General features: G+C 65.9%; 4 protein-coding genes across 4 annotated transcripts; 1 reads left to right on the top strand and 3 right to left on the bottom strand.

Moving 5' to 3' along the window:
- Window positions 1-52: 52 nt before the first annotated feature.
- CHLRE_01g037600v5 (uncharacterized protein) lies at window positions 53-5,800 on the bottom strand. The gene is made up of 3 exons (XM_043058747.1): window positions 5,500-5,800; window positions 5,041-5,120; window positions 53-4,905 (listed from the first exon to the last, which is right to left on the bottom strand). Exons 2-3 carry the CDS (start codon window positions 5,066-5,068, stop codon window positions 1,142-1,144), a joined length of 3,792 nt encoding a protein of 1,263 aa, XP_042928661.1. The 5' UTR covers window positions 5,069-5,120; window positions 5,500-5,800; the 3' UTR covers window positions 53-1,141.
- Window positions 5,801-5,855: 55 nt separating this feature from the next.
- Window positions 5,856-8,020, bottom strand: CHLRE_01g037650v5 (uncharacterized protein). The gene is made up of 7 exons (XM_043058748.1): window positions 7,885-8,020; window positions 7,714-7,802; window positions 7,520-7,576; window positions 7,320-7,376; window positions 6,892-7,150; window positions 6,494-6,642; window positions 5,856-6,302 (listed from the first exon to the last, which is right to left on the bottom strand). Exons 1-7 carry the CDS (start codon window positions 7,907-7,909, stop codon window positions 6,090-6,092), a joined length of 849 nt encoding a protein of 282 aa, XP_042928662.1. The 5' UTR covers window positions 7,910-8,020; the 3' UTR covers window positions 5,856-6,089.
- A 510-nt stretch (window positions 8,021-8,530) lies between these two features.
- On the bottom strand, window positions 8,531-14,304 carry CHLRE_01g037700v5 (uncharacterized protein). Its single transcript, XM_001690065.2, has 10 exons — window positions 14,173-14,304; window positions 13,732-13,925; window positions 13,295-13,430; window positions 12,733-12,839; window positions 11,972-12,126; window positions 11,489-11,634; window positions 10,910-11,071; window positions 10,388-10,576; window positions 9,963-10,154; window positions 8,531-9,630 (listed from the first exon to the last, which is right to left on the bottom strand). Exons 1-10 carry the CDS (start codon window positions 14,221-14,223, stop codon window positions 9,412-9,414), a joined length of 1,551 nt encoding a protein of 516 aa, XP_001690117.2. The 5' UTR covers window positions 14,224-14,304; the 3' UTR covers window positions 8,531-9,411.
- Window positions 14,305-14,459: 155 nt separating this feature from the next.
- CHLRE_01g037751v5 (uncharacterized protein) lies at window positions 14,460-17,675 on the top strand. The gene is made up of 3 exons (XM_043058749.1): window positions 14,460-14,628; window positions 14,774-14,882; window positions 15,024-17,675. Exons 1-3 carry the CDS (start codon window positions 14,596-14,598, stop codon window positions 17,408-17,410), a joined length of 2,529 nt encoding a protein of 842 aa, XP_042928663.1. The 5' UTR covers window positions 14,460-14,595; the 3' UTR covers window positions 17,411-17,675.
- The last annotated feature ends 4 nt before the right edge of the window (window positions 17,676-17,679 follow it).

Here is a 17,679-nt window from a genome sequence, read left to right on the forward strand (position 1 = left end):
GGCAACACTGGGCAAACAATCTGGAAGCTCGGGTTGGAAAGGCACGGAAGCTGTGGCACGCTTGTTACACTGTGAGCACAGCTCACAACGCCGCTGGTGCCGTTCTCATCGGTTCTCCGCATTCGCACAGAAGGCATGCGCCCTGTACATGCTCGTATCTACCTGGCCAAGGACCCACACGCCCCTAGCCTGCTATATCTTCGAGCCCCATGCTGCGATGCGCCGATGCACAGTACCATCAATCAATGTGTCGACAGGCAGGTTGAGTCGCCCGTCCGGGGCCCCCCACCGCCTCTTGCAGTCTTGGACTCATTGCCCATCATTGCTTGTCGCCATGAAGGAATCCCATCGGTCAGCACTGAACGCTTGGTAAGTCACTTCTCTCAGTCTGTACGGGTCCTGTGCAGATAAATTACTGTCACCGTGTTGCATCCTAATCGTCGTTTGCACCCAGTCTGCAAGTCACATATGTTGCGGAGCGATTCAACTCCAAGCGCCAAGGCACTCGACACGCAAGCATATCACCTTGCATCCACCTTGCACAGGATGGATACATACCACCTCCACTTTTGCTTCCGACGGATATTGCACCGCCTCACTTCTTCTAACAGGACTGTTTCGCCTTTTGCAGGCGGTCCATGCACACAAAGTGGTGTGAGGGCAGGCGATGCACGCACATGTCACGCGTACGGTACGGGCACACTATGCACTTATGGTAACGCACGGACTAGAAAGTCTCAGTACGTAACTCGGATGAATATGAGGGGCATCCCTCGGGTGGACTAAGAACCTTCCATCTGTGCATCCGCAAGAGCAAGTAAAATGTCAAACGGGTCAGCTCAGCATCAGGGCACGGCATTCATGTGGCAATCTAGGTTACCGCGCGCAGCTAGCGCTTTTGTTAAATAACTCCATCCCCGTTTATGAAGCACTAAGAGCGCTGCCGTAGCAGTGCGTTTATTATCTTAAACACATCAGTGTGTAGTGTGCGGCAACCCCGCACACAAGTGTTCAACGGATGAAGTTTCACAACAGCCCCAGTCCCGAACGCACCCACAGCGGCCACAAACACCACGACACACGGAACCAACGCCATCCTGCGACCTGTCATCATAGCGGGCTCACACCGCGCCGCCCGCTTCTACGGGGCAGCAGGCGGGGCTGCCGTACCCGCAGCCGGCGCCAGCGGCACCACGCGCTGCCGTGCGCCGCCAAACGCTCCCGCAACGCTGCCGCCGCCACCACCCATCGAGGATGAGGGCGAGTGCGAATGCATGCTGCCGCCACCCACGGACGATGCCGGGCCCACCGACCGGGACAGTGGTGAGGGCTGTGCCATCTGCAGCGCATGCCCCTGCATCGCCAGACTCGCCAGGCTAGCCCGCGCCGCGTAATAGTTGGCGATTGCGGCGGCCGTGGCGGCCTCACCGCCGGCAGACGAGGGCGAGGCGACTGCGGCGCTGCTGTAGCCAGCCGCGCCGCGAATGCCGCGCGGTCCGCGACCGTGCACGGGCGCCACCGATGGCGCCGTGGGCGCCAGCGACGCCGGTGACATCTGCGACGGCCGCACCGCCAGCAGCAGCCCACCGTCAGGAGTGGTGCCGACTACCTGTGCGGTGGCGCCGGCGCCGCCGGCCGCCGACAGGGCGTTGATGCTCTGCATGAGCGGCGTTGCCGCGACGGCCGAGGCGGCGGCCGAGGCGCGCGTGGGCGACATGACGCCGCCAGCGGCCAGGAAGCTGCCGCCGCTGCCGCTGGTCACCACCGTGGGTGTGGCTGTGTCCATGCGCAGACGCGCGTACTGCGGCGGCAAGGCTTGCCGCGGCGGCACCGGCAGCATAGGCGAGGCCCCGCTGGCGGAGCCGTCCAGCACGCGAGTGCCTAGGTGGATGCCCGTGGGTGCCATGGTCATGGCGGGGCTGGCGGCGCCGCCGGCGCTGCTGCCGGGGCTGGCGTGCAGCAGCCGGCGGTAGGCATCCATCAGCGCCGCCGTGTCGGCAGGACTGGCCCGGTCGGCGTCGCCTGGGGCCGTCGCCGCCGCGCCGGCCTCCTGTCGCTGTTCAGGCTGGTGTGGCCCGCCGTGGGCGGGCGTGTGGTGCATGACCGCACCGGCAGGCACGTCGCCGGCGGCAAGGCTGTAGCGGCCAATGCCGCTGCCGCCACCGCTGCTAGCTCCGCCGGAGGCGGAGGCGGCGGCGGCCTCCGCACGTGGCGTGGCCACCTGGCCCGGCGCGTGTGTCGGCAGCGAGGCGTACAGCGACGCGGCCAGGCTGGCGCGGGCGTTGGGTGACAGCGGCGGCAGGTGCGTGGGCGGCGGTGACCCCGCCGCCGGCGCCGCGCCGCCGAGCACGTAGCCGGGGCGCCAGGGCGAGGGCTCCCACATCACGGCACTGCCGCGCGCGTGCATCACGCCCGGCGCCGACAGCGTCGACAGCGACCGCGCCGCTGCGGTGCTGCTGCTCGCGGTGAGCAGCGCGCCATCGGGCCCCACCACGACCGGGCTAATGATGCTGGGGCTGGGGCTGTAGTGCCCGCCGCCGGAGACGTGGGCGGCGTTGGTGGGCGGCAGCCGGCTGTCGACTGCGGAGGCGGCGGTGCCCTCGCCTGGCATGCTGATGTGGCGCATGGAGGTCACGGGCGTGCGCTCCGACAGGCCGTTGTGCACGGACCAGCGGGTGCTGCTGCCGGGGTCGGAGCCGTAGCGGCCGCGCGAGAGGAGGCCAAAGCCCAGCAGCGCTACTGCGCCCACCAGGGCCACGGCGCCAAAGGACACCCCGACAATCGCACCGACGGCGGCGCCGCCGCAAAGGCTGGCGAAGCTGGGGTTGCACTCTGAAGAGGAGCTGGAGTCGCTGGAGCCGGGGCCGGTCTGCGAGCCGGGTACCACAGCGCTGGTGTCAACGCCCGCCTGCGGGATGGAGATGACGCCGCCGCCGAGGCCGCTCCTGCCGGCGCCCGTGGAGTTGGTGCCGGGGGCGGCGCTGGCGATGGAAATCTGGCCGGCGCTGAGCCCCAGCACGGACGCCAGGCTGGCAGCGACCACGGCGTCGCTGACGGAGAGTGAGCTGGTGCTGCTGGTGGAGGTGCTGCCGGTGGCGCTGAGTGCCTTGGGCGCGTTGGTAATGCTGACCTTGAGCAGGGCTGAGAAAGCCGTGTCAGCGGGCGTTTGCGGCGAGGTGATGTTGCCCAGGCCGGCCGCGGACAGCGCCGCGGTGGGCGCGATGGGCGTGGTGAGGAGCGACAGCGTCAGCTGCGCCTGCTCGGTGGAGTTGCTGACCAGGAAGACTGCGGACATGTGCGCCACGGAGCAGTCGCTGGCAACGGCGTCGCTGGTGCCGGAGGCGGGCAGCGCGGGGAAGGAGGAGGAGGCGGCGGTGGCCCGGGAGGCGTTGAGGCACGACACGGCCACGCGGCTGCAGTCAGTCAGGCCCAGCTGGGCGCACAGCGCCGCCGCCATGGCGGCCTCCGTGGTGGCGTTGCAGGTCACACACGCCACCGCCGTGCTGTTGATGCTGGCAGTGGAGTTGGCCCCTGCTGTCTGGGCCAGGCGGCGCCGGCCGCTGCCGCCGCCGTTGTTGTTGTTGCTGGAGCCGCCGTGGCGCAGGCGGTAGACGGTGGAGACAAAGGCTGCGAACACGGTCACGGTCACGTTGCTGCCGCTGGACGCACCGAGGGACTGCAGCACGCTGAGGGACATGGCCTGGAGCTTGGCGGGGCTGGGGAACACGGGCGTCCAGGCGAACAGCTGGGTGGTGGAGCCGGCAGGCACGTCCACAGTGCTGCTGCTGTTGGTGGTGTTTGTGTTGGCAGCGGGGGAGGGCGATGGGGCGGGCGATGGGGAGGGCGAGGGAGAGGGCGAAGGAGAGGGAAGCGAAGGGCTGGGCGGAGACGGGGAAGGCGAGGAGGGAGTGGGGCTGGGAGTGGGGCTGGGAGTGGGGCTGGGTGTGGGGCTGGGAGTGGGGCTGGGTGTGGGGCTGGGAGTAGCCGGGGGCGGGTACGTGCCGTAGGTGCCCGTGTTGGTGCTCATGGCGGTGATGAGCTGCTGCATGATGCGCGCCTCCATCCAGTGGTCCACCACCTCCTCGGGGCTGCTGCTGCCACCGCTGGTGCTGGTGCTGGTGCTGGTGCTGCTGCTACTGCTGCTACTGCTGCTACTCGTGTCGTCGCGCCAGTAAGCCACATCTCCAGCCAGCTCCGCGGTGGCCGCGTCCAGCTCATCAATGGCGGCGTCAGCAGCGCTGCGGGTCTCCTGCTGATGCTGGGCATCGCTGTCGGCTGTGCTGGTGGCCGCGGCGGTGGCATGCACGGTGACGGCACCGTCGTGTGCCGCCGTGTGCTGCTGTCGCTGCAAGGCCTGAGGCTCGACGTAGCCCCACCAGCCGCCCTCCTCTTGTTGCTGCTGCTGCTCATCGCCCTGCTCGCTTGGGAGCAGGCCAAAGCCCGGCTCACCCACCGCTTGTGTCAGCCGCCGCCGGTGGCCCAGCGCCGCGGCCGTGGCGGCAGCCGCCTCTTGCCGTAGCATGTCAGTGCGGATGGCGGACACTATGGATGACTCCAGGGTGGAGGCGTCCGTCACGACTTGGGCGGCCGCGGTCCGGCGCAGGCTGGGCGCCGCCAGGAGCAGCAACAGAATGGGCAACACGATGGCGTTGCTGGCAGACGCTGCGGCGGTTGTATGGCGGCCGTGGGCCGCTGCTGATGGCGGCCGCTGGTGGTGCTGTTGCGGCTGGGGCTGCTGTGTCCGCGTCTGCTGCTGTCGGCGGCGCGGTGCGTGAGCGGCCTGCTGGGGCTGCGGCGGCTGCGTGGGGCAGCGGGCAGCCTGGCGCTGGTGGTGGGCCGCGGCCAGGGCCGGCTGGCACAAGTGATTGCCCTGGTGCTGTGTCCGGCTTTCGGCACGGTTCATGCCTGCGGACCAGTGAATGACGCGGGTTCACGTCTATGTTTGATGGCAGCGGCGGAACCTTAACGCCGCGCGCGGCCCGGAACCCACTTGCCAGCAGCGCATGCAGGGCTGTGCATGTGCCTGACATTGTTTCGCACCTGTATTAGATATGCGACCGCGTCCCATGTTCGCGTGCGAGCGTCGGTAGTGCGGGCCGTCAGGGTGCGGCGTCACAAGTCTGTGCGGAAATCGAATGCCAAAGGGCACGGAGAGCCGTTTGGGTCAGGTGTCGCACGACTGGGTATGAATGTGCAAAGGGACGCGTGCTTCTATGAATGACATGCTCTCGGGAAGCTATGGCTTGCAGTGCCCAGTCATCTCCCCACATGCGATGTGTGCAGCTCCTCCGCAACAGGCAGCGGACACAGCCGAAAGCCAGGCTAATGTGTAGGCGAGTATATTACATATGCGTAAGACAGCAAGGCGCCACAAAATAACACACCGCGGCGGCAACGGGCGTCTTCCGGCGAGCGACCGCGCTGGCGTTGGCGCTTGCGCCGTTGCGCCAAGGGTTGCCTTCGAGCACCGACCCGCCCCAGAACCCGAGCGAGACTCACCTGTTGAGCTTGGCATACGAGGCTGTTACTCGGCGGGCGCCTGGGAGAAGTCGCAGAGTCACGATGGCTTTTCGGCTTGCGAGCGGGGTCCGCGCAAGGATGCCGTGACCTTCTGGGATCTTATAATGTATGTTAAGATGCTACTCGGTGTGTCAAAGCTTGATGGGTGAGGCTAAAATGTGGAGGGGCAAGCAAGAGCTGATGGTCTTCAGCAGAGTTAGCTTCAATGAATAGAATGTATTAGCAGTTAGCTCTGTTATTGATTGTGGCTTGGAACCCGGCTTCCCAAATGGCGACCACCAATCGGCCGTCGTACTTGTACGTGGTCGCGTCAGGTCGCTGTTGCGTAAAGTTCAGCCAACTGCATTTTACAGCACCGATACATGCCGTGGACGCCAATCTTTGCACACCTGGCTCAGATGAGGATGCCGAACGACCTGCACTCGGCATCCCAGTCCTGTCAGGGACCAAGTCCACCGGGATGACGCTCCTGCTGCAGCCCTCCGCCGGCCAGTCTCAAGCTCCAAGGCTCCTCCACCCACGCCTAAAGGCCCCTACACGCAATGCCACAACCACCCTGCCGCTGTCCCTTAAACGTATACGTCGCACGGCCCCGGCCCCAACCCCAGCGTGGCCCTCGCCGCCACCACGGCACTGCCGCCTGCCAGCGCCTCCGCCGCGTGGCCCACGGCCCGCGCCCTCAGCACCGCCGCCAGCGCCGCCGCCATTGCCTCCACCAGCGCCGCCCGTCCCTCCAGCACCATCTCCACAGCCACCAGCAGCTCCGCCGACTGGTCCCGGACCTGCGCAAGGTTGGTTGACGACGTAACGTACAGTGTCACTTTTACTTACGGTAGTACCAAGCAGTGTACTCCTTCAATTTCCACTCGCGCTCAACAAGCCTGATGCTCAGTCGCGGAGTCTGCGAGGTCTTTCTTGTCACAGCAACGGCAGATTGCTCCTTCCCAGCCCGCTACCATGTGACCCACCCCACCTGGCAGTGCGACAGCAGCGCCGCCGGCAGCCCGCCCACCACCGTGCCGGTGGGCAGCAGCGGCGCCGCTGGCCGCCCAACTGCTGCTGCTGCTGCTGCTGCCGCTCGTGTGCGCAACAGGAACAGCAGCTCCTCCTGGCTGGCGTCACCTGGTGGGCGACGGGGCGTGCAGAAGGTTGGGTGGGGCGTGCAGGAGTTGTGATAGGTCATAGGTATTGTGGCGGGTGGGCGTGATGGGGATTGAGGTGTGGAGTCCGAGGCATGCGTCGAGACCCCCAGAGCTCCGCCACACTGCCTCTGCAGAAGCGTGACCCCACACAAAGAACATACTGTACTATCGTCCTCGCTCTGCCCAGTTCGTCCGCTCGCATCGCCTCCCGCCCCTTGCCGCAACGCACCTTGCCCCCGAAACTGCTCTGCCGGTATGGCGCCAAGCACCAGCACGTGCGCCGCCGCCACCTGCCCCAGCAGCGCCCGCGACCACGCCACCGCCCGCTCCCGCGCCACCTCGTACTGACACGCCACCAGCAGCACCCTGCTGCTGCCGCTGCTGCTGCCGAGTGCGTAGATGGCGCACACGCGGTCGGAGGGCAGCGGCTCCGCCCCCAGGGAGATACCAGCCAGGCTCACGCCGGGGGCAAGCACCGAGCCAATGAGCTATGCGGGGGCAGGCAGGAAGGAATAGGGCATGCCGGGCGAGTTCTTGTGCGCATTGCAAGGAGTGGAAGACGGCAAGGGCGATGCGGTATACACGTGAAGACAGTATCGGTTTAGGCCTGTTTGGCCATGCCAGCAGGCGTGCTTGCTACGGGCGGCGGCAGCCCACCTGCTTGCCGGGTATCCCGTGGACCAGTGCACACGAGGTTGGGCAGGTGGCAATGACCTGCACGGCAACGCCAGTTAGGGGCTCAGGAACCAAACTGCGGTAAAAGAATGCCCAACGCATGCGTAGCAGAATCCATACGTACGTATGGCCCTCCCCTGCACGTGAGCTCACCCGTGCCCACTCGTTCTCCTGAGTCTTACCAGCACGTCACATGCAAGGCCCTCCGGGAACAGCTCCCGCACACGGGACTTGTTCCACTGGGTGAGCAGGAAGAGTTTGAGGGGCGGTTGTCAGAGCAAATCAAACAGCATGGACGGTATGTCCTCGAGAGCTGCAGACAGCCGCTGGGGGTGGGCCCTCTACCCTTAGGCACCCCCTCGCTCTCCGCGCTCACCACGCAGACAGCCGGTCGCAAATTCCCCGACGCAGACGGGGCTGCTGCCTCTTCCTCCTCTTGCAAAACCGCCCGGCTGGGCGTGAACACTGCGAGCATAAATGCAGTTTAGAACTCCGGCATGTCCGCAACGATGGCCTCAACCCACGCTGCGTAGCACGTGTATCTCACCATCCGCCTGCTCAAAGATATCCATCGCTACTGGGCGGTCAGTTTAAGCCGCTGAAACAATCGCAGTATCAGATCCTGAAATCGCGCGTCTTGTTGAGTGGACTGAACTAGTATATCTCGTTGTTGTATCGCAAGGTTAAGAGTAGACGCCAATGCAACAGCTTGCCACCAAGTTGGGCACGAACCCGGAGCGATCCCGCATGCCCCCATGCGCCAAAGAGCACCCATAAGCCTTGCGCCCTGGTTAGTGCGTGCGCTGTGCGCTGTGGGGCTGTCGCTGGCTCGCTGCCCTTGTCTGTTCATCGTACCCTCGCGCCGTCAGCTTGTCCTTTACAAGGAGGCCGTGAGGCCGACAGCAACCGCAACCGGCGGAGACCCCGATGACGGGAACCGCATCACGACGATCCTATCCTGACTGCGACCAAAATGGACCGTCAGCATCCGTCGCAATGGCAGGCGCTCAGGCCATCGGGTCATCCCTTGGGTCATCCGCCGGCGTGGGCGTATGTATGTGAGGGCATTGGCGATTTGGCGCAAGGGCGTAGGCGTGGGGGCGGTCAAGGCTCACATTCCCCATGTACCAGGGGAGTGCCCTCCCCTGCCATGTACTGTTGAGGCGGTGTAAGTCGTGTGCCGCCTGCACAGAAGCCTCTTCTGTTTACATGAAGGTGCAAACCAACACCAAGACACGTGCACGACAGACATCAGCGTCTCAGGTGGGTCCTAGAACCGTGCTACTTTGCGGGGTACGAGATTGTTCGGGTGTGGATCGCCAAACCCAGCACGACCGCGGCCACCTCAGCGCGCTGCTTCCGCGCCGTCACCAACTAGTCCTCTCCACACCACCACATCACAAGTCCACAAACCACAGGCTTGCCATCAGAGCAGACTCGCCATCAAACACAGCTTTCAAAACTTCACGAATGCTGATTGCTTCGCGCTCACACTCCCGTCACGCTCACGCTTGGCAAAAGCAAGAAACCGGCACGCATCACACCTCACTCGAGGGATCGCATGATCGAACGCCCAGGGTCACACGTCTGGCCGGCGTACCACACACTCGCACACACCCATCTCCACAGCACCACAGATGCACCACATTCCGCGGCACGAAGCCGGCAACATCCCACCCACCGTTAACACAAACATGAACTCTCCGCTGAGCTATTCATACAGTCATCTCTCGCCGCATTCTTCCCTGTCCTGCAGCCCACTCGCGAGTCACGGCTGCCACCCAGGTCGCAGTGTGCCTAGGCGCGGTCGGGCCACCCTGGTGTGGGGGTGTGCCCCTCCGCGCCAAAGCGCACAAACGTCCCGCAACGCCCAAGCCTAGCTAAATCCTCTGCTGCCTGGCTCCCTCCCGAGGCCTTTGCAGCGCGCCGCACGTGCTTCTCTCCGCCCGCAGCCACTAACCACAGCCATTAGCCGGTCCAGCAGCTGCCTCAGAATGCAACACCGGCATCCGCATCCTCATCCTCATCCGCACCACCGACAAAGGGTGTAAGTCCCAATCCGCTAGCTGGGTGCTTAGAACTTGGAGAGCATCAGCATCTCGCCGTCGCGCTTGACGGGCTTCTGCGGCGCCGCGCCCACCTCCTTCATGTAGCGCACGAAGCGGCCCAGGATCTCGGGCAGCGTGTCGTAGTGGGAGTAGGGGATGCCGCGCTGCTTGCACTCGTCCGCCACGATCTTGGAGATGGCGGGGTAGTGCATGAAGGAGATTGCGGGGAACAGGTGGTGCTCGATCTGTGGGAGTGGGGGTTATATTCATGATTAGTTAAGGAAGTGGTAGACGGTGCGGAGAGGGGAGGACAGGCAAGCGGTGTTAGATGTGTGTCTGTGTGTGGGTGCTAAGTTGCGCAGCGCTGGGAGCTTTTGCTGAGCCAGTGAGCAGACGGCTGGGGAGGTGCGAAAGAGCAGCCCTGCCAAAACTTGCCTACAGAGATGCTCAATAGAGAGCGAGACTGCCCCCCGCTCCATTCTCAATGTAATTGGCTCTTCCCCATGTGCCAACTCCATAGCCACGTGCCCAAACCCATTCACACACGCCCCTCACTGCCACCACCACTGCCACCCACCTGCAGGTTGAGGCCGCCGGTGAAGAAGTTGCCGATGACGCCGCCCCAGTTGGCGGAGGTCAGCACCTGCTGCACGCCCCAGTCGCGCGTCACGGCGCTCTCGTCCAGGTTCTCGCGGGTGGGGCCGGGGTCCAGCGGCTTGGTCTCGGGCACGTTGTGCGACACGGCGAAGGTGGCGGCCAGCACGATGGACTGCGGCGAGCGTGGCGAGCAGGGAATGAAACGGCAGCGTAGCGAACGGCACCGTAAACCGGTAAATTGGCGCAGCAGCCCCAGCATCCATTTGCAAGCCAAGCACAATTTGGTAGATGCGTTCCACCGCTGCTGCTGCCCCTCATTCCGCCAGCCCTGCCAACCCGGCGCCCCATTCCTCACACGGCGCATCCCCTCCCCGCCCGCCCCTCCCCAAGCTGCCCCCCGCGCACCTGGGTGAACAGGTAGCCGGCGGCTCCGCCCAGCATGGCGGTGGGGCCGTGCAGGAAGGCGGGCAGGCCGTACAGCAGGAAGTAGTGCGCCAGCTTGCCGGCGATGAGCGTCTGGCGCTCGAAGTTGGAGGCGCCGTACAGCGTGGCGCCCACGGTGCGGTTGGTCAGCAGCGCCTGCCAGTCGCCGATCTGTATGTGGACGAGCGGGGGAGGGGAGGCGGGGGTTAACGTTGAACCAATCGGGGGAGGAGAGGCGGGCGATAGGAGTTGGATGAGGCGGAGCAGTGGCGGAGAGGGGTACAGCCACGCGTGTTGAGCCGTGAGGCAGGAGATAAGGTAAGCCCGCATGCCCCGCCACGCGCCACACGCCTCGCCGCAATCCCCGCCATGCGCCTGGTCCCAGCCCGCCACCCCGACACACACACACACACACACACACACACACACACACACACACACACACACACACACACACCGCATCCACACGCCTCGCCCACCCACGCCGCGCCGCCGCGCACGCACCTGGAACACCAGCTGCAGGAAGGGGAAGAGCGCCCACATGTAGACGTGCTGGAACTGGTGGTACCAGGCCTTGGGCAGGCGGTCGTCGAAGCGCAGCATGGGGAAGGCGCTGAACACGTCCTCATCCAGCGCGTCGTCGTTGCAGTGGATGTGGTGGGACACCTGAGCGGAGGCGGAGGAAGATGAGGAGGGGGAGGCGTCGACATGTATCAAGGAGGGAAAATGACAGGCCCTCGGTGTTGTGTCATTGCCCCTGCCATAAACTGGCAATCTGCTGCATGAGATCCGTTCCTGGTCGCTCCTGTCGCAAGCGCACATTGCCATGCCGCTCCATGCCGCCCCACTCTCAGTCAAGCTTCGTCCCCTACGTCCCGTCCCACACTCCCACCCCTCGCTACTCAACCCTTCCCAGCCTCACCCCTCTCCGCCAGCTGCCTTTTATCCCTCTCCTCCTTCCCGGCACCCCTTTCCCGCTTGCCGCCCTCCCGCGCCCGCCCGCCCTCTCCGCACACGCCCTCCCGCACACGCCCTCCCGCGCCCGCCCGCCCTCCCTCTCCGCACCCGCACCCGCACCCGCACCTGGTGGTGGTAGCGCCACATGAGGCTGGACCCGCCCGCCAGGTCGTTGGTGAGGCCCATCAGGTTGTTCACCACCGGGTTGGTGGACATGGCGCCGTGGTTGCCGCAGTGCTGGATGGTCAGGCCGATCCAGGCGCCGCCCAGGCCTGTGCGTATGCGTAGTGCGTTTTGCGTCCAGGTATTAGGCTTGTTTGTGTGATAGCCATCTCTTTAAGGTGTGGTCACGCAATAAGCAGCTCAGTCATCGGCCCGCCCCGCAACTGAGACATCCTCCCTCCCGCATGCATCCCTTGGCCGGACTAACCCGCCGTCGCATCCGCCTCCTCTCGCTCCTGGTCATCTCCTGGCGCCACTCCACACCCACTCCGCACCCACCATTCCATCCCCGCCCCGCTCCCGCCGCCGCCCCAGCCAGCTCAAAGCCCCCTCCTCCTCCTCAATCTCCTCCCCCCCTCTGGCTGCTCCTCCCCCGGCTCTACCCACCCAGCAGCGCGCCGGTGAGCGGGTTGGCGTCGTAGGTGTACAGGGCGTACATGGCGGCGGCGTAGCCCAGCACCGCGAAGGCCGCGCCCTCGCTGCCGGAGCGGTGCGCGCCCTTGATCTCGGTGCCCTTGAACACCTCCTTGCGCACACGCTCACTATGGAAAAGGGGTGAGGCGGCAGAGGGGGCGGGGCGGCAGGGGGCGGCGCGGCATGCGCGGTCAGCACATGAGTACGGGCGATTGGGACACGCCTCGCAAAGGGGGAGGGTACGCCGGCTTCCTTTGTCCTGCGTCTGCGCCAACCGTACCGCTCAGCAACACCTGCGGCAACCCGGTTGCCGACCCCGCCGTTGCTGTCGCGGCCCGCGCCTGCTGCTGATGCCAGCTCCTCTTCTATGCCGCCTCGGGAGGCCTGCCTGCCTGCCTCCGCATACCCCTCTTGTCTCCGCTCCCACCCCACTCCCTCCGGCCTACACGGATTCCCTGCTGGTGCTGCTGTGCCGCCAACGCGCCACTCCCACCCACCCTCCTCTCGCTCTCCGTCTCTCTCACGCGTGGCCCCCAAACAGCACCAACAGCAACACTACCACCAGCTCCTCCCCTCCCCTTCTCCCGCTCCTCCTCCCTCCCCTCCTCCCTCCCCTCCTCCCCTCCCCTCCTCCCCTCTCCTCCTCCCTCTCCTCCTCCACAGCGTCCTCTTCCTCCTCCTCCGACCCCTCCACACCTCTCCCCCCCCTGCTGCTGCCCTGCCGGCCCCCTCACCGGATGGCGTTGTACAGCTCCGAGTCGTTGGGGCGCGGCGAGGGCGGCACGGCGTCCACCGGGAAGTCGGCCAGCACCGGCAGCCGCTTCAGCATGGAGGCGGCAACCTGCAGGGAGGGAGTTACATTCATGATTAGTTAAGCGGGCGGGGAACACCAAGCGGCACAACAGGGGCAGCCGGCTGTCATGTGCATTAGTATTGCGGTGGTGGCGCTCCTGCGGGCGGTGAGCTTGCGGTCGGGGTGTGACTTTCATGCAATTGTTGCAGTGGAGCCGAGACCTGCCCGGCGTGTTTTCGTCCGTGTTTCTCGGGGCAAGTCCACCGCCCGCACGGCCCTGCCCTCGCCCCTCCGCATGATGCTGCGCCCGTCCCCGTGACCAGGCACGTCCACAGCGAAGCACCCTCGTCCTGTCCCGAAGCCAGACGCAGGACAAGCGCACCGCCGGAACCTCCCGCACCTGGTTGCGGATGTTCCCGCAAAGCCCCCGTCCATTCCGCAACCCCTTTCATCCTTTGTCCCCGTTCATCCCAGTCGTCCCGCCGCCTCCATCAGGCGCGCACCTCGGGGCGCAGGTGGTAGGACTCGAACAGCGCGGTGGCGTCGCGGCCGATGGCCAGGTTCAGCAGCCAGCGCCCTCCGGGGTGGCGGTCCAGGTAGGGCGTCAGGTCGTACGCCACGCCGCGGTACACGGTCCACCTGCCGATGGGTGGGGGGAGGAAGGGAAGGTGTGGGGCGAGGAGGAGAGGCGGCAGGGGTGGTGTTGACTGTTGAGGTGTTGTGTGTTGGCGAGAGGCAAGAGGGGTAACCAGCTGTCAGGTTGCTGACAGCGGGCAGATTGGGTGGGCAGGGCAATCACGGAGGGGCCGGCGGCCGGGCCGAGCGGTGCTGTAGCAGGGTTGCGACTGCACAGACGGGTTCGGTACCGCTGGCCGACGGACGGCCAGTATACCGAGCAGGATCCCTCTCCCCGCGATAATAAATCATCCACGCAACTCACTTGTACTTGGTCCACTTCTCGTCCTCCCAGGGGTCGCCACCGCTGGGCACAGGCTTCGCCGGGGCCTCGACTGCTTTGTCGACAACGACGGGCTCAGCGACCGCCCGAACAGTCACAGCGGACCGGCGAGCGACGCGGCCAGCAATTGGCAGGCGAGGGCGAGCCATGGATGAGGCACGGGCCGTGGTGGCCACCTGCAAGCAAAGTATGGGACGTGCGATGATGTATGGACCGCGGTGGGCCGATTGCCCAACAAATTGTACATCGCTCATCCCGAGCCGCGCAAAGCAACCACCCATGGAAGCACCAGACGCGTTTGATGGGGCTGGTTGGCACAGCGCTTGCAGAGGAGGGTCTTTGGAGGGCTGGCAACCAGGAGGCCACGTCGCTGCTCAGATGCGCGGGCGAGGGTCGCAAATTGGACTCATCAACAAGGCCTACCTTGCCGCTGGTCCGGCCGGCAACGGCGCTGCGCTGCATCGTGGCGTTCATGGTGCTGATGGTCGAGGTGGGCTTGCACCTACCACTAAAGGATGACAAGCTAGACAAGCGAGCTAATGGACGGCACAGGGGCCGATGATAAGCACAGCGGACGTGCTCTATTCTATGCAGCCTCAGCAAAATTCGTTGTGCTCATTGTGCCTGCATGGACTTCGTGTGGATCCACTCAGCGCCGAACCCTGAACCCAGCAAAAAAATCATAAATTTACCTTTGTGCATCGCGCCTACAATACACAGATCCCTACCCTACCTCGTGAATGGCACGTTGCCCGAGCTGTCCCTGCCCATCCTTCAGTCGCGATAGCTTGCATCCATCCTGCGTTCACATTCCCTATTAGCTATGTGAGGTCTTTCACCTGCAGAATGACGGGCAATTCACTGCGGGCGTGGCTACAGGTGCGCAGGGAGGCTGTGCGACACCTGCCTAGCTGAGCTGCAAGAGCACCACACCAGCCCCCGTCCCAGCTCTCCTCGTCGGGGCCGCAACTCAACATATGCAATACCGCCCTTACATCTGACTACCACATCTCCCTGCATGTAGTATCTTCGCATTGACAAGTACCACGACCAGCTCGCGCGGGCCGGCCACGATGCCCGCTCGGTGGCGCAGCTGGATGACTCGGCGCTGGCAGCCCTGGGCCTGCCGCTGGGTGGGTTATGCGTGCGCTCGCCACCACTGCCACCGCCACTGCAACGTCAGGCCCACGCACGAATCACCTGTAGGCTGTAAGATACATACAGCGCAGCACGGGTATCAATATTGCTACCGTGCAAACCCTGCATACGCGCAGGTCCGCGCAAGAAGATCCGCCTGAACGCGGGTCTCATCCTGCAAAGCTGCGAGTCCTCAGCCGCCACCTCCGGTCCCAGCGCTGCACGAACGCCCAGTCAGCAGCAGCCGGCCGACCCCGCTGCAGCTGCTGGCTGCTTGCACACCGGCCAGCCGCCACAGCAGCAGCAGTCAGGCCTTGGAACAGCAGGATCAGCCGGCGGGCAGGCCGCGCCGCTGGCGTGTGAGCTGTGGATGGGCGCCCTGATGGCGCCACGACCAGCGCCGCCCGCGCCTGCTGTTGGCGGGCCCCGCCCGCAGTCTGGGCCCATCTACGGGCACGGCCACCCACCGCCCACCCATCCGCCCAACCAGCACCAGCACCTGCAGCAGCACCTGCACCAACACGGTCAACAACCACAGCAATGTGGCCATCAGAGACAGGGGCATGTGCCCATACCCGCAGCAGCAGCCGGTGCACAAACAGCAGCGCCGGCGGCACATGCACGCCCGCAGGGTCATGCGCAGGCACAGACCAGCAGCTGGAGCCAGCCGCACCCACACGAACAGCAACCGCACCAGCCCCAGCAGCAGCAGCAGCAGCAGCAGCAGCAGCAGCACCATCAGCAGCAGCAGCCGACCGCAAGCTGCCTACCACTTACTAGCAGCAGCATGCCAGGGGTTGTGCGTCCCCATAGCGGCGGGTCCAGCCGCTCAAGGCCAGGACCGGGCTCAGCATCCCAGCCGGGTGTTCAGGCCGGCCCTGCGCAACCCAGCGACTCCTGGACCTCGCGGCCTCCCTCTCCGAACCCGACTGCGCCACAAGCGGCAGCGGTTGCGGCAGCGGTAGCGGCACCCACGTGGGAGGTCGGTGCTTCAGTCCGGCCGGGCCCACGAGGTGACCCGCTGTCGAGGGTTCACGCGCCGCCGCCACCTTCCAGGTCAGCAAGCCCCAGCACATCAGCCGGGCGCAGCGCCCCCGCATCACCACCGCCGCAACCGGCCGCAGCAGCAAGCGCCAACGGGTTTGGCCGCTACGGTGTGACTGAGGCTCAGAGACCAGCGAGCTCAGGGACGGCGGCCGCCACCGCCGCGTCGGCAGGAGCAGAGGGGGCCCCGTCACCGCCGCCACCGCCATCTGCGCTGGTGCTGGCGGAACAGCGGGCGCTCACAGAGCTCTACTCCTACCCCTACCGCAGCAGCGCGGGCGCGCACGGCCGCCGGCAGCCCGGGCTCCATGGCAGGCCGGGGCAAGGACACGTGCGTGGGGCGATACCGCCGCGGGAAGCGCCGCGGCCGGCGCGCCCGCCCGCGCTGCTGCCTGCTGGCAGGGCGCTGCCGGTGCTGAAGCGGTCTCGGTCCTGGGACGGCTCCTGCCTCGTGCGCACAGGTGCACCCGCGCAGTCTGCGGTGAGCGGGGGCGCGGCTAGGCCGGAGCCTGGGGCCTCAGGGCAGCTGCCTGAGGGCCAGGACCTGTACGCGGCCGCGGCCTCGGCGGGCCCAGTGGAGGTTGACTTCGGCCCGCTGAAGATGGAGGCGGCGGAGGCGGCCGTGGCGGCGCGGCAGCGGCGGCAGCAGGTGCAGGAGCAGCGGCAGCAGCAGGAGCAGGCGGAGCGACTGCTGCACGTGGTACTGGAGGGCGTGGCCGGCCGAGCCGTGGCAGGCGGCGCGCTGCAGGCACCCGCACGACAGGCATTGGCGTCAGCTGGTGCAGGTGCAGGCTGCAGTGCGGCTAGTGGCGCTGGCCGGCCGCGGCAGGCACAGGCAACCGGCGCCGGAACGGGCGCGACCGCTGCTGCTACGCCTGGTGCTGCTACAGCCGTGGCAGCAGCGGCAGCAGCATCCTCGCTTCTGGATGATCCGCGTAATTTTGAAACGCCGGAGCTGCTGGCGCTGCTCTTGCAAGAGGACCGTGCCGCCGCAGAGGCGGCCGACGCAGCGGCGGCGGCAGCCCTGGCGGCGGCGGAGGAAGCGGAGGCGGCGAGTGAGCAGGCCGGCGAGGCCGGCGGCGCCGCTGGCGCACAGCCGACGCGGGAGCAGCGGCAGGCGCGGTTGCGGGCCCTGCGGGAGGAGGTGGCGGCGACGGAGCGGCTGCTGGATACGCTGAGGGCCATGGTTGCGGAGGAGGAGCGCGCGCTCGGAGCCGAGACGGGTGGCCCCGGTGGCCAGGGCGGCGGGCGTGCAGGGGGCGCGGGAAGCGGAGTAGGCGCAGGTGCGGGCAGAAGCGCAGGGGTGGCGGCTGGAGGTGAGCTGCTTCGGGTGGACGCCGGCCGCGGCTGGTCCGGGTCGACGCCGGCGTTTGATGCCGGTACTGAGGCGCAGCTGTGGCAGGAGGATGCGCCCACGCAGGTGTGGGGTGTGGGTGAGGACATGTTGCTCACTGAGCGACTGGGCCTACTGGCCGACTGAGAGGCGAGCTGGTCACACGGGGCCTGTGCAGAAGATCTGCTCGCGCTTCGGAGTACATGTTATTGGCTGTTGTAAACTATATGCATGCGTGAGGTGATACGTACTGGTCATGGCATAGACGTATTGACAGACAGGTGTATGATTTGCAGGAGTGTAGGTGTGTTGGTGGAATTGCACAGATAGGCTCATGGTCAGCGTCGAACATGTGTGCGCTCATGACGGCGGCAGATCACGGTGGCAAGCAATGGAGGTTGGAGGCCCTCGTATGC

The sequence above is a fragment of the Chlamydomonas reinhardtii genome, chromosome 1 (genome assembly GCF_000002595.2).
Source record: "Chlamydomonas reinhardtii strain CC-503 cw92 mt+ chromosome 1, whole genome shotgun sequence".
Taxonomy (NCBI): domain Eukaryota; kingdom Viridiplantae; phylum Chlorophyta; class Chlorophyceae; order Chlamydomonadales; family Chlamydomonadaceae; genus Chlamydomonas; species Chlamydomonas reinhardtii.

Coding starts and splice junctions, on each gene's coding strand:
- CHLRE_01g037751v5 (XM_043058749.1), top strand. CDS start 14,596: ATGACGGGCAATTCACTGCGGGCGTGGCTACAG. Junction 14,629..14,773: donor CACTGCGGGCGTGGCTACAG/GTGCGCAGGGAG, acceptor CCCTGCATGTAG/TATCTTCGCATTGACAAGTA. Junction 14,883..15,023: donor AGCCCTGGGCCTGCCGCTGG/GTGGGTTATGCG, acceptor GCATACGCGCAG/GTCCGCGCAAGAAGATCCGC.
- CHLRE_01g037600v5 (XM_043058747.1), bottom strand. CDS start 5,068: ATGGGACGCGGTCGCATATCTAATACAG. Junction 4,906..5,040: donor CGGTCGCATATCTAATACAG/GTGCGAAACAAT, acceptor ACTGGTCCGCAG/GCATGAACCGTGCCGAAAGC.
- CHLRE_01g037700v5 (XM_001690065.2), bottom strand. CDS start 14,223: ATGAACGCCACGATGCAGCGCAGCGCCGTTGCCGGCCGGACCAGCGGC. Junction 11,635..11,971: donor GCTCACCGGCGCGCTGCTGG/GTGGGTAGAGCC, acceptor GCATACGCACAG/GCCTGGGCGGCGCCTGGATC. Junction 9,631..9,962: donor CCGGCGGCCTCAACCTGCAG/GTGGGTGGCAGT, acceptor CCACTCCCACAG/ATCGAGCACCACCTGTTCCC.
- CHLRE_01g037650v5 (XM_043058748.1), bottom strand. CDS start 7,909: ATGGATATCTTTGAGCAGGCGGATG. Junction 7,803..7,884: donor TATCTTTGAGCAGGCGGATG/GTGAGATACACG, acceptor TTATGCTCGCAG/TGTTCACGCCCAGCCGGGCG. Junction 6,643..6,891: donor AGAGCAGTTTCGGGGGCAAG/GTGCGTTGCGGC, acceptor GTCGCCCACCAG/GTGACGCCAGCCAGGAGGAG.